Source organism: Nannobrachium achirus (assembly GCF_963921795.1).
Source record: "Nannobrachium achirus genome assembly, chromosome: 4".
Lineage (NCBI taxonomy): Eukaryota > Metazoa > Chordata > Actinopteri > Myctophiformes > Myctophidae > Nannobrachium > Nannobrachium achirus.
Window position 1 is genome coordinate 38,541,923 of NC_137813.1, and position 13,461 is coordinate 38,555,383.

Here is a 13,461-nt window from a genome sequence, read left to right on the forward strand (position 1 = left end):
TCTCCATCAGGCTGTGTTTTATTACCGGAGCTGCCCGTCACAAAGCCACTCTACACAGTGACTTACGTGGGTGTGGGTGTGGGTGTGGGTGTGTGTGTGTGGGTGTTTGGTCATGACCCGGTCATGCTCACAACGACGTGTTGTGAGCTTGCAGATGTATCACAACAAATATATACTCACATCCCTCACAGTACTTTAAAGTAGCGTCAGTTTGCTGTGAAGGTGGAGACAAATGTTGTATTTATTTGTATTGGTGGTGAATTAGAAATAGTCAGTTTAGAGGCTAATAAACTGAGAAATCGGACAACCTCCTTAATCCTTTCTGCCAAAAAAAACTACTTGGATGAGAAAGTTGAGGAAAACATCCACAAACCACGAGACCTATGGAAGCTATTTAAAACCCAGCTAGGCTGTGGTGCTAAACTCAGATCCATAGCCAGCAACATATCCATCCAAACTCCCATAACCCTCCTCACTGATAGTCTTGATGTAGCCAAAAATCTCAACATCTACTTCACCTCCATGGCCAAAAATCTGGTCAATAAACTGCCCGCTCCATCTGGGCTGTTTGGTGTTAGGCACATCTTGAAATTCTACAGGAACCTTGGGGTATGCAAAGACAACTTTAAACTTGCCACGGTGTCAACTGATGAAGTGTTTAAAAAACTGCGCACCCTACCTCAATTCAAGGCCGCTGGCCATGATAAAATTGCCCCCAAATTTCTCATAGACTCAGCTGCCACCATTGCCCCAATCATTACCCATATTATTAATCTATCTATCAAGCAGGGTTATGTCCCCCAGGACTTCAAATTAGCCAAGGTAACCCCCCTGCACAAAAAAGGCAGTAAACTTGACCCTGGCAACTACAGGCCAATCTCAATCCTTAGTTCCATCTCTAAGGTAATGGAAAAAATTGTCTATGAACAGGTGGCTAAATATCTTGAAGAGAATAAACTGATCTACGAGTTCCAGTCTGGCTTCAGAGAGTCCCATTCCACAGATACATGCCTCATCTATTTGAATGATGACATCAAACGTGAAATTCACGATGGCAAATATTGCGGCATGGTCATGCTGGACCTCCAGAAGGCATTTGACACCGTCGATCATTCTATTCTGATCGAAAAACTCAAAGCTATTGGTCTTGATAGCACAGCAGTGAGATGGATGCACTCTTACTTGGTGGGGAGGGAACAGATGGTGGAAGTCAACGGAACCCTGTCCCCCCCCCTCCCAGTAAACTGTGGAGTACCTCAAGGGAGTATACTAGGACCACTGTTGTTCTTAATATACGTAAACGACATGTCATCTGCTTGTGACTGCAATCTGTTTCTGTTCGCGGATGACTCGGCTCTCCTAGTCTCAGGCAGAGACATTTTGCAGGTTGAAAAGGCCCTTAACTGTGAACTTAACAAGATCTGCACCTGGCTCAATGACAACAGACTCTCAATTCACCTAGGCAAAACTGAATGTATCCTCTTTGGATCTAGTCAGAAACTTAGCCTAGTTGAGAACTTCACAATTAAAGTAGGTGACACTGTGATAGAAAGAAAAAACCACATCTGCTACCTGGGTTGCATCCTGGAGGCTAACCTATCCAGTGAAAAAATGACCACCAAGGTAATCAATAAAGTCAATCAACGAATTCGCTTCTTGCAAAGAGTTGCCCCACTGATCAATATTAAATCCCGAAAGACACTAGGAGGTGCTCTTATTGGGCCCCTCATTGATTACGGAGTCCTTGTCTGGTATCGCGACGCCCCAGCTGCCTTAAAGCTAAAGCTCCAAACAGCCCAAAACAAACTAATTAGGGTTGTGCTTGGTCTCCCTCCTCTGACCCACCTTACCGAGCATCACCACGAAAGCGTGGGGTGGCTCAAAGTAGCTGACAGAGTACAGCATCTTGCAATGGGCCTGGTGTACAAGATACACTACACCTCCAAGATTCCCATGTACCTGACAAACTACTTCTTAAAGGTCAAGGATGTTCACGATCATAACACCAGAGGCAGCTCCACTAATCATCATCAGCGTAGATTTAACACTAAACAAGGCGCTAACTCGTTCTCCTGCTATACCATCAACATGTGGAACGCCCTTCCACAAGCCCTAAAGGAGAGCAAATCCCTAGCCTCCTTCAAAATTGGTATGAAAAGTCACCTTCAGACAGCAGCTACCCGTGACTTGTAAATAGACTAAGCCCCCATGCTCCCCCCCCCCCCCCTTTTTCTTTGTATTCTGCCTTTTGTATTTGATGTTATGCTTTTGAAACTGATATTATCCTAGATAAAGTACTATGTTCTATCCGTCTGTCTTTCAATGTTATATGAGATACTTAAAGTGTGGTTCCTGTGGAAATAAGCCTCGGCTTTCTAGGATCTCCTTTTAGTTGACCTTGTACCAGTGATTTGTACTGTCATGAAACTGTACTTTTTTCTATTGCAAACTTCTAATAAATTCTTCAATCAATCAATTTTCATACCAAGGCCAAACAAGGGACGGCATAATGACTGAACATAAAATGTGAAACACCTGGCTGAGCACTACATGTTTGTTTCCTCCTGGAGTTTGCAATTATCATACCAATACAGCCTGCACATTTCTACAGTACTTTTTTGTGGTGGGCTTGCACTCCCCTCAGAACTGAATTAGTTCCAGTGTAAATAATGAGTGTACTGTACTGTATGTACCAGAAAAGAAATGTATTGTGTGTGTGTGTGTGTGTGTGTGTGTGTGTGTGTGCGTGTGCGTGTGCGTGTGCGTGTGCGTGTGTGTGTGTGTGTGTGTGTGTTTGTGCATGACATTACTTTAAGAAAGAAAATATTTAACATAAATAGCTAAAATAGCAGACCTCCCTGCTAGAAAAACCAGCACAAGACCAGCAGTAAGACCAGCACCAGCACAAACCAGCGCATGTTGTGTTTTCTTGCTGGTCTGTGCTGGTGCTGGTGCTGGTTTGTGCTGGTCCCACCATCTAAACCAGCATGAACCAGCACAGACCAGCACCAGCACAAACCAGCGCTTACTGCTGGTCTGTGCTGGTGCTGGTCTGTGCTGGTCTGGTCAGGGACCCCCCGGGGACCCCCCTGAGAAGTGGACCAGGTCTTTGCTGGTTTAATTTGCTCTTTGCTCTGGTGCTTGAATCCTGTTCTGTATTTGACCATATTAGATTGTGACATTATTTTTGACATTGTGGGTGTGAGTGGGATTCGAACTTACTACCTCTGGCACTTCAGTCCTGCACTTATCCTCGGCGCCACTGGAACCTGTTAGTTAAAATGGGTGTTTGTCCCTATTTGTATATGACCAGCTTAGACCAGCACAGACCAGCACAGACCAGCACCAGCACAGACCAGCAGTAAAACACAACATGTGCTGGATTGTGCTGGTGCTGGTCTGTGCTGGTTTATGCTGGTTCATGCTGGTCTGTGCTGGACCAGCACCAGCACCAGCACAGACCAGCAGTAAAACACAACATGTGCTGGTTTGTGCTGGTGCTGGTCTGTGCTGGTCTATGCTGGTTCATGCTGGTCTGTGCTGGACCAGCACCAGCACCAGCACAGACCAGCAGTAAAACACAACATGTGCTGGTTTGTGCTGGTGCTGGTCTGTGCTGGTCTATGCTGGTTCATGCTGGTCTGTGCTGGACCAGCACCAGCACAGACCAGCAGTAAAACACAACATGTGCTGGTTTGTGCTGGTGCTGGTCTGTGCTGGTCTATGCTGGTTCATGCTGGTCTGTGCTGGACCAGCACCAGCACCAGCACAGACCAGCAGTAAAACACAACATGTGCTGGTTTGTGCTGGTGCTGGTCTGTGCTGGTCTATGCTGGTTCATGCTGGTCTGTGCTGGTGCTGGTGTTGGTCTATGCTGGACCAGCACCAGCACCAGCACAGACCAGCAGTAAAACACAACATGTGCTGGTTTGTGCTGGTGCTGGTCTGTACTGGTCTGTGCTGGTCTATGCTGGTTTATGCTGGTTCATGCTGGTCTGTGCTGGTGCTGGTGCTGGTCTGTGCTGGTGGACCAGCATGGGACCAGCACAGACCAGCATAGACCAGCACCAGCACCAGCACAGACCAGCATGAACCAGCATAAACCAGCATAGACCAGCACAGACCAGCATGAAAATTGTGCTGGTCTGTGCTGGTTTTTCTAGCAGGGCTACAAGCTCACAATGTGTCACAATGCAACGTTAGGGGGCTTTTAGTTCAGCTTTTGTTTGCGATTTTTGCTATTGTCATTTATCTTTGAGCCGCTGCAATATGTGGCTGTTAGTCTTTGCAAAATGGATAGGCCATCAAATACTTTTTTACATAACCGTATGTCCCTTTTCTGATTGGACAATATAATGATGAGACGTCATGTGGGTCTCTCCTCCTCCTCATCATCATCATCATCATCATCATCATCATCATCATCAGCATCATCATTAGCATCAACATCAGCAGCAGCAGCAGCAGCAGAGCTCACTTCACGTGTGATTTTTATATCGTTCTGAGCCTACGAATACTGTGCTGCCACGGTTATTTGAGGCTCCTTCTTGGCATGGAAAAGTTTGGGAACTCCTGTTGGTGTAACACACACATCCATATATGGGCACACCATGGAGGTATAAAGGACGCACAGCAATGGTATATCTTTATCAGCTAGACATTTCTTAACCATGTTTTCTCTCCGTCTCTCTCTCTCTCTCTCTCTCTCTCTCTCTCTCTCTCTCTCTCTCTCTCTCTCTCTCTCTCTCTCTCTCTCTCTCTCTCTCTCTCTCAGGTGTTCACCCGGTATGGGAAGTGCTACATGTTCAATGCGGCCGAGGAAGGGAAGACACTCCGTACCACCATGAAAGGAGGGACAGGAAATGGCCTGGAGATCATGTTAGACATCCAGCAGGATGAATACTTACCAGTGTGGGGTGACACAGGTGAGCCTGACGACTCTCTCTGGCCTTACATTCCAGTGGTGTAAAGTAACTAAGGACATTTACTCAAGTACTATGCTCAAGTACATTTTTTTAATATATATTTTTTTACTTTACTTGAGTATTTCCAATTTCCTGTAGGCTACTTTTACTTCTACTCAGCTACATCTCAGAGGCAAATATTGTACTTTTTACAATTCTTTACTTTGTAGATTTTGATTATTATTACAAAACATACATTAACCACTTCAGCCCTAAATACATTTCGGCCATTTGAAAATAGCCAATCTAGCATTGCTACCATTTCAAAAGATTTGTGTATGTTTAAAAACTTGAAATGGGACATTCTGCACAAATTAGCACAATGACTGCTTTTCCTTTTGATACTTCAAGTACATTTTGATACCAGTACTTTTACTCAAGTACATTTTGAATTCTGGACTTGTACTTGTAACAGAGTAAGGGTGCCCACACATCAAAATACCTAGAGTGGAATCCGCCAATGCGTTTCAATGAGAATGGAGCGTTTTTTTGCCAGTAGAGGATTTCTGCAAAAAACGCTACATTCTCATTGAAATGCATTGGCGGATTCCACTCTAGGTATTTTGGTGTGAGGGCACCCTAATTCTATATTGCAGTAGTAAAGTAAAATATTTTCCAGTACTTTTTCCACCTCCACATACTACCACTCTGTCTTCACCAGGGTCTTTTGAGTGGAATCCTTGTACCTGCATGGCAACTCCAAACCATCACCATCACTTTCAACCAGGTTGAGGTGACATGCTGTGAGCTTGTATATCTGCTATTTTTCAATACCCAATGCAAAAATCTGAAAAGACACAAATGCCTTCATCTATGAAAAAAGAAATACAAAACATTAAATGTTGAAATATGGAGATACAAGGTTTCTTCCCAGCAGTGACGATATGCATTAAATGCATTTGTTTTTCTCATGTGCATTTGTTGAACAAACATTAGAATTTAAAACATACTTTTCACAAGGTAGTCTTCAGGTACCAAAGGACTGTAGGCTACACAAACCCAGACATAAAACTAATATGAAAAGCCAAAGCAAGCACAACCACACAGCATGATAGATAGGTCACAGCATCTCCCCTTCCCCACAACATGACATACATTAAGGCTTTCTATTACTTTCTATGACCTATTTGCTGCTAATATCCCTTACTGGCCAACCAGTTTATGGACAATATTCTCCCAGACCTCTTGTTCAAGCCCAATGTCCCTTTGCAAAATTATCCTCATAAATTGTTCTAAGCCCAATGTCCCTTTGTCAGATTATATACAGAAGTACTGTATACATTGTAGAGGATGAGGATACAACATTGGGTCATTTTAGAAACCCTGGCAATACACTTTCATCCTATCCCAGGGTTTCCTGCAGCACTTTACAGGCCAGGCGCCCCGCCCGGCCTGAAAACCCCCCCGCCCCCCCAAGGGTCTAAAAAAAAAAAAAAAAAAAAAAATTTTTTCAAAAAAACTTTTTGGACCTCCAACAATGTACTAGGCATGATCGCGATCGCGAAATTGCATGTTTAACCCCCATACCAACCCTATCTTTCAAACATGGCAGCCATGTTTGTTTACATTTGAAGAAAACATAAGGGCTGCTATCTCCTGTGTGCCTGAACGGATTTCCAAGCGGATTTTTTTGTTTGAAAGCTGTGAAAAGCGTGTACATGCATAGTGCATCATCTGTGCACGAATTCGTACACCAGCGTGCACACTATTTTTTTAACCCTTTGGTGGCGAACCGGCAATATAAGAGGTCCCACTTCACATAATGGCACCGAAGAAGTTAAAGGACAACTTATTTTTTTTATGTATGTTAATTAATGTATGTTTTATAGTATAAACATTTATACCTCCAAAGTAACAAGTAACTAAAGTTAACTTTGTAAGAGTAAAAGTAAAATATTTGGATCCCAGATGTAGTGGAGTAAATAAGTACTGAAAACAGGAAATACTCAAGTAAAGTACAAATACCTGAAAATCTCCTTTGTACAGTATAAGTACAGTACTTAAGTAAATCTACTTAGTTACTTTACACCAATTTTTTTTTTTTTTTTTTTACTGTGCTGTAGACTTCTATTTATATGGCACAAGTGCTGGTTGATTAACCTGGGGAAAAAAAACAAGTTACACTGTCCTGTGAAAAACGTATTTATTCAATGTTGAATAAATGTGGATGATAGCATGTAGTTGTGTTTTCCGTCATCATGGGCACATTCATGTGTTTTTTTATAGGGCAAAAATAAGAATTAATATTAAAAATTAAGTGAATTAATTACTCGAATTAATTAATTAATTATCAAAAAATTTCGGAAGCGCGTGCGCCATGACATCCCCCCCTGGTCAAGACTTTTTCCTGCAGGAAACCCTGTATCCTGTATGTAATTGCCAGTAAGACGCCCTAAGGGCGAGAAACAACCTGTATTATATTTAAACCAATCTCTCAAGACAGAGTCAATGATGGCTATGCCATTGAAGAGAGATAGACCGAGTGGGCGTCGCCCTTTCTTTGATGATGGGTTCCCAGATTGTAATTAAACTGAACACAACTCCATAATTGTAGGTGAATTATTTCCAAAAGTCCCCTTTATCAGTGAGATTATAACGATGCTGTAGCCTCTGACAGCAGTAGAATGATTTATCCTCAAATAGATCAACTTTTTGTGGCTAAAATTTTACTGTACAATGCCCTCTAACATATTGTTTTATTTCTTATCTTAATCGGATGATTTTCCCATATAGATAACCTTGTTTATAATGAGACGGGCCGAACCTTTTATGGACTTTGTTGCAAACCTCCAGTGAATGCTGAAGTAATAGATTATAGATAGACCTTTATTGATTCTGAGAGGACAATTCAGTAAAGGTAGACTAATATCTCCACCTGGAGGGGACCGTGATGCTTTTAGAGACAAAGTGTGGTATATATAAATCTATAATGGGACTAAAGTGACTTCTCTATCTCCATCCATCCTCCATTGTTTGCATAGTTCAACAATTTCACGGACAGTATTGTATAGTTCTATATTCCGTCGTCTTCTCCCTATAGTGGAAAAGAGCTTATTCAGACTGGGTTTCTCTCCGTTCCACATGGAATCCCTAACTAGTGGAAAACAGCTTAAACAAATAATTCAGGGTTTCTTACCATTCCACATCTAATCTCTAACTCATTATACAACTTCTTATTAATTTTAAGCAATCATCATAGAGATATAGTTAATCTTAAAGACACCATCATTATAAATGCATTTATCTTTTCCGCACAGAAATATATTTCCCATTTTATACTTGGCAAAGCTATTTTGGTGCATCGGATTTATATTCATTTGTCAATCTCCTGAAATCAATCCTATGCCCTGAATATTTAATCCTTGAAAGTAGCAATTCAAATTGAAACACACTAATTGATCTTGAAATAAAACAAATAAAACAAATGCATTACAAAAAACCTCTCCACATGCTGGGTTTGTTTGGTAACAACAAAATGCTGTCTGCATACAAAACTGATTTTGCTCCCTACCTCCCGCCCACACTCCCTACATTCTCTGATTGAAACTGCCAGTGGTTCCACAAAGTAAAGAGCAACAGGGAAAGAGGATCCCCTGATAAGTCCCATGTCCCAGATTAAAGGAGTAATACAAACCAAAATAGGACCCCCCCTGAATGAGAATGTTTCTACAGACGTTCTTACCTGGTTCGGTTGATATGTCTCATTTCTGCCCATGTTCTGAGATCTGTAGATTAGTCCCCACTGCTAAAACGGGCGTATCGCCTCTATCCAAAAGTGCACATTTCGGCCGCTTCCAAAAACAAAATCTTTTATGAATCGTCCAGACATGCTTCCTACAGTCACCACACATAGTGTTTTAGCGAGACGCTCTGTGCATTGATGTAAACAAAGCAATGAGCACGGCCACTTCCTACCTCGGGTCTGAGAGCTAGAGCGGAAGTCTCGCGAGAATCTCGCGAGAGCTTGAGGCAGCATTGCTTTCTTTAGCCCTGGTAAACAGGCTAATAACCCTTCACAGGCTACAACAGTGTGTCTGGTATGTCTAGGAAGCATGTCTGGACGATTCATTAAAAAAATGTTTTTTTGAAGCGGCCGAAACGGGCGCTTTTGGATAGAGGCGATACGCCCGTTTTAGCAGTGGGGACTATTCTACAGATCTCAGAACAGGGGCAGAAATGAGACATATCACCCAAACCAGGTAAGAACATCTGTGGAAACATTCTCATTCAGGGGGGGTCCTATTTTGGTCTGTATTACTCCTTTAAGGAAGGGCGACGAAATGCCATTTATAAGAATTGTTGCCCGCTGTTCTGAATATAGTAGTACCTTAACCCATTTAATAAATCCTACACCAAAGCCAAAGGCCTGCATAGGCCCGTATCATGTCATAATCAGTGCCATATCAATGCTCTCTTATAATATGAGAAAGCCATCTAAACCTGGTTATTTACTGGACTTCATTGACGGTGGGGGGTGGGGGGGGGGGGAGAGAGAGAGAGAGAGAGAGAGAGAGAGAGAGAGAGAGAGAGAGATTTGCCTTCATCTACATTCTACAGACTCAAAGAAACTTTCTTCCAACTTAAAAACGTGAATGCCTTCTTATTGTATACTGTATCTATTTTAGCTGATATTTCAAGTCGGTTTTATTTAAAGTGGTTATTAATGTAAAATTAGATTGAAATTTATTCAAGCTATTTAATTATCTTGTTGATCCATAGTTTCAGAGAACTAGTGTGTGAAATTATCTTGCCCCATGTGTAGTGTCTCCGCTGAGCCGTTATGATTTAAAGCCAAATCTTACGGTAGCTTTCCAGAGCAATATTAAAAGCAAGGTCCTGACACAGCAACACATTTAATCTCCACTTATTTATCCTAGTTCCACTAGACTTAATCACTAGGCTTAACTCTATCGAAGCATGAACCGAGAAAGCTATCACCCCAATCTTACAACCCGCTACTGCCTATCATTTCCCTAGAGACCAGGATATCATCTATCCTTCAGTATGATTTATGCAGAAGTGAATAAAAAGTACCGTCATCATCATATTTATATATAGTCGGTTCGACTACATAATATTATCTAGCGTCTAGTTCCGAGCATGCATGAGAGGACAGGACCAACGCCTTTGATCCATCACCTGTGCTTTACCACGTAAAATAATGTTCTAAACCTTAAATAGTAACACTAAAACTTTGAACTCAACTGCTTGCTTCTTATGTCGTGTCAAATCCAAATGAAAATAAATGAACCATGAAATCAAGTTAAAACAACTCTTCAATAAAGTGGTACTTTTTTTCTTTTATGTTGCCTGCCGCCCACAGAAAACAAAGGGGAGTTATTTCACACCTTGAGCTCCAGGTATTCAAGTGCATTGTTTTCTGGGACAGGGGTCTGGCCAGAGTTTAACGAAGACAAGCCCCTTTGTTACATTTAATTACATTAATGTTCAAAAAAAAAAAGAAAAAAATACAGAGAGCAATGTTTAATGTTTCAGACTGAAGAAAGAACAAGTACGAATTATTGGGGATGTGTTGTCTGGCCAAAACCTCTTAACTCCATTTTTGAGGTTTTAGATTTTTTTGGCATAAATCAGTGCTATTGAACACATCTGAGTGTTGGTTAAAATAATATTGAACCAATGGAAAGTAATAAAAAGTGCTTGGGACAAAACCTCCTAACTCCACACTTTCTGCCAAACCAGCTAACTTTTCATAAATATGTGCTATTGAACACCCTTTATGTCTGTGTGTTGGTTAAAATAATATTGAACCAATGAAAAGTAGTAAAAAGCCCTTCGGTCAACACCACTTGAGCTCATTTCCCCGAAAATGAACATTTTGGAGTTAAGAGGTTTCGGCCCGACAGCAGAGATATTAAGTATTGTTTTATTTGTATTTATTTTTTCATAATTGTTGTATTATTCAAATTAAATTTAGGTGGAATGAATCCTCCATTATTGATTACATGAGTAAAATATTAACTAAATATAAGAAATCAAAGCGTGATGAAGAGAGTGGAAGGCATTTATTCTGTATCTTTTTAATCAAATTTGTTGACTGTTTGACAAGTGGTCCTATTATGAATAGGTCATTTTACAGTTTTGATCTGGATACAGTTAATGTGGATATTAGGTGTGTTATTAGTGACCAACAGCAGTGGTTGGTGCATGAGGTTTGCGTGTTTGTATTTTGTGTATGCATACAATGTGTGGCTGTTTTGAGCTTTAGTCTAGTACATGGGTCTTCAACAGGGGGTCCGGAACCCCTAGGGGGTCCTCAGAGTTACTACAGGGGGTCCTCCAAATCTTTGAGTGACAAAGTTCTTTTTCCTCCTTTTTTATATTAACCACTTGAACCCTAGTGTCCATATTCTGAGAACTTTAGCCAAAAATAGCAGATCTACAAGCTTGCAACGCCTCGTGCTGCGATGGGGGAAAGAGCATACTAAGTACAGAGTGAGAGGCCAGGTTTATTGAGTATTGACGGTTCAAGTGGTTAAATATCTGAAAACACAAATGGACATGAATCCAAAATACACTGATTATTATGCTGTCAAATGAAACTATATGGAATCTATGATAAGGTTGTGGGTGGTCCCTGCTTCATCTCTCTCTCAACTAAGGGGTCCTTGGCCTGAAAACATTGAAGGTCTAGTAGATTTTGTTGCACTTACAGCCTGGCCCTGGCTAGTAGATCAAGCATGTGAAATTTACTGTGAGTGGAATTTACTATGCGTGTAATATGCAGCTGGAAAGCTCCAATTCTTGTCAATATTGTACCAGCTACACGAGGCACGCAGGTGTCTCTCTCTCTCTGGAGAGTATGGAGGCTGCTGGTTGCGCAGCTGTGGATGTCAGCAAGCTGGGTGTTAAGGTTGTTGACATTGCCGCGTTGTCCGGGAGGCTTGTGGGAGGAGAAGCCAGGCTGTTCTGCTACTTTACTTTGACGCAAGTGACGCATAAAAATAAAATAAAGTGCTGTTTTCTAAACAAATATTTCAAATTATTATAATACAACAGCAGCGAACTGAATTTGCTTTGATATAAAAGGGCCTTGAGATCTGGTTAGACACAACGTGACACATTTTATACCATTGGCTACCTGTCCAATCTTTGGACAGGTAGCCAAAGAAAATACATATACTGTTTGAGGACAAAGCTGCATAAAATCACAATGTAGTTCAGTGACAAAGACTCATATACACAGAATCAACCTTATTGTCACATCACAGGTTTACAGAAGTTAAAAAGGAAAAAAAATAAGTCAAATCCAGAAGGCATCTTTCCCACATTGATGAGGTAGCCAATCATTGATGTGGTGACAATCTACATCTCCTTTGGCCAAATGAAAGACAAAAAAAAACTGACCTAAAAATACAAAACTGCTTCACAAGAACAACAATGGTCTAACTAAGATATTTGAAATATTTGATGAAAAGAATATAGAGATTATGCGGACCAACAAATGAATAAACAAATAATAAAAGAATATATGGATTGAGATTGGCCATTAATGGGAATGGAAGGTGAATAAACAGAAATACCTAACCTTTCCTCGTCAACAGTACAAATTTGCTTTACAAGACATACTGTAATTGTCTGTTGTCTGTTGTATTGTCTTCCTTGATATACTGTATCAATTGCACAGATCATCACCAACAATAATAACATAAATCATCATCATCAATTTAAACATTTTCACCCAGCCACAAAAGAGATTTCATAGACAATGTAGCTTGCACTGCTAGAATGGAGTGGAACATTTGGAATCATTAAAAGGCAACTACCATACAGTACTGTACTGTACTGTATATGCCCTCCATTATTAAGAGGCTGTCGGGTCAAACTTGAATCATCCTTTAGAATAAGCCCTTCAACTGTGTACCGCTGATAATGATGTCTCTGCAGCAACAGGTTTGTTTGAAATGTTATTTCAAGCCTTGGTGCTTCTTTTGCTTCTTCTTTGTTCTTTTTCCCATTTTCTCCAAATTTAGTCGTTATGACAATTCTCAGTTTTCCCTTCACGTGTGTACCCTGTGAACCCCTGCTGCCAGTGGTCACGCAGGAGGATGTGTAGACAACCACGCGTTTCTTCCGATACATGTGATGCCGCTAGCTGCTAATCCTCATCAAAGGGGGGGAAAGTGTGACTAAGTTACTAGGGCCCAAGGTGGAGGGGCATGGGCATGCAATTATTTTATACTTTAACTATTGAAAAATAGCAGATATACAAGCTCGCAGCGCTGCACTCTGCAAGCTTGTATATCTGCTATTTTTGAAAAGTCTTGAAAACGTGTGCAAATCTTTGAATATATGTTTTTCTTTTTTTTCTTTTTTTTAACTCAAATTTTGCTTCTGGGGGGTCCCTGGAACGGAATATTTTGATATGGGGGTCCGTGGCCAAATACATATAATTTTGGGGGTCCTTCACATGAAAAAGTTTGAGCACCACTGACATAGAAACATAGGGTTTTCAAAAAACCTTAGAAGATATTCA

The 13,461-nt window shown here is 41.1% G+C and overlaps 1 protein-coding gene across 1 annotated transcript in view; it reads left to right on the forward strand.

Moving 5' to 3' along the window:
* asic2 (acid-sensing (proton-gated) ion channel 2) overlaps positions 1-13,461 on the forward strand; it is a gene marked incomplete at both ends in the record, with an annotated part of 477,877 nt that overhangs the window by 429,383 nt on the left and 35,033 nt on the right. Inside the window, one exon of the mRNA XM_080723868.1 lies at positions 4,775-4,925. Coding sequence (XP_080579994.1) covers positions 4,775-4,925 — 151 coding nt within the window. The remainder of the gene's footprint in view (positions 1-4,774; positions 4,926-13,461) is intronic.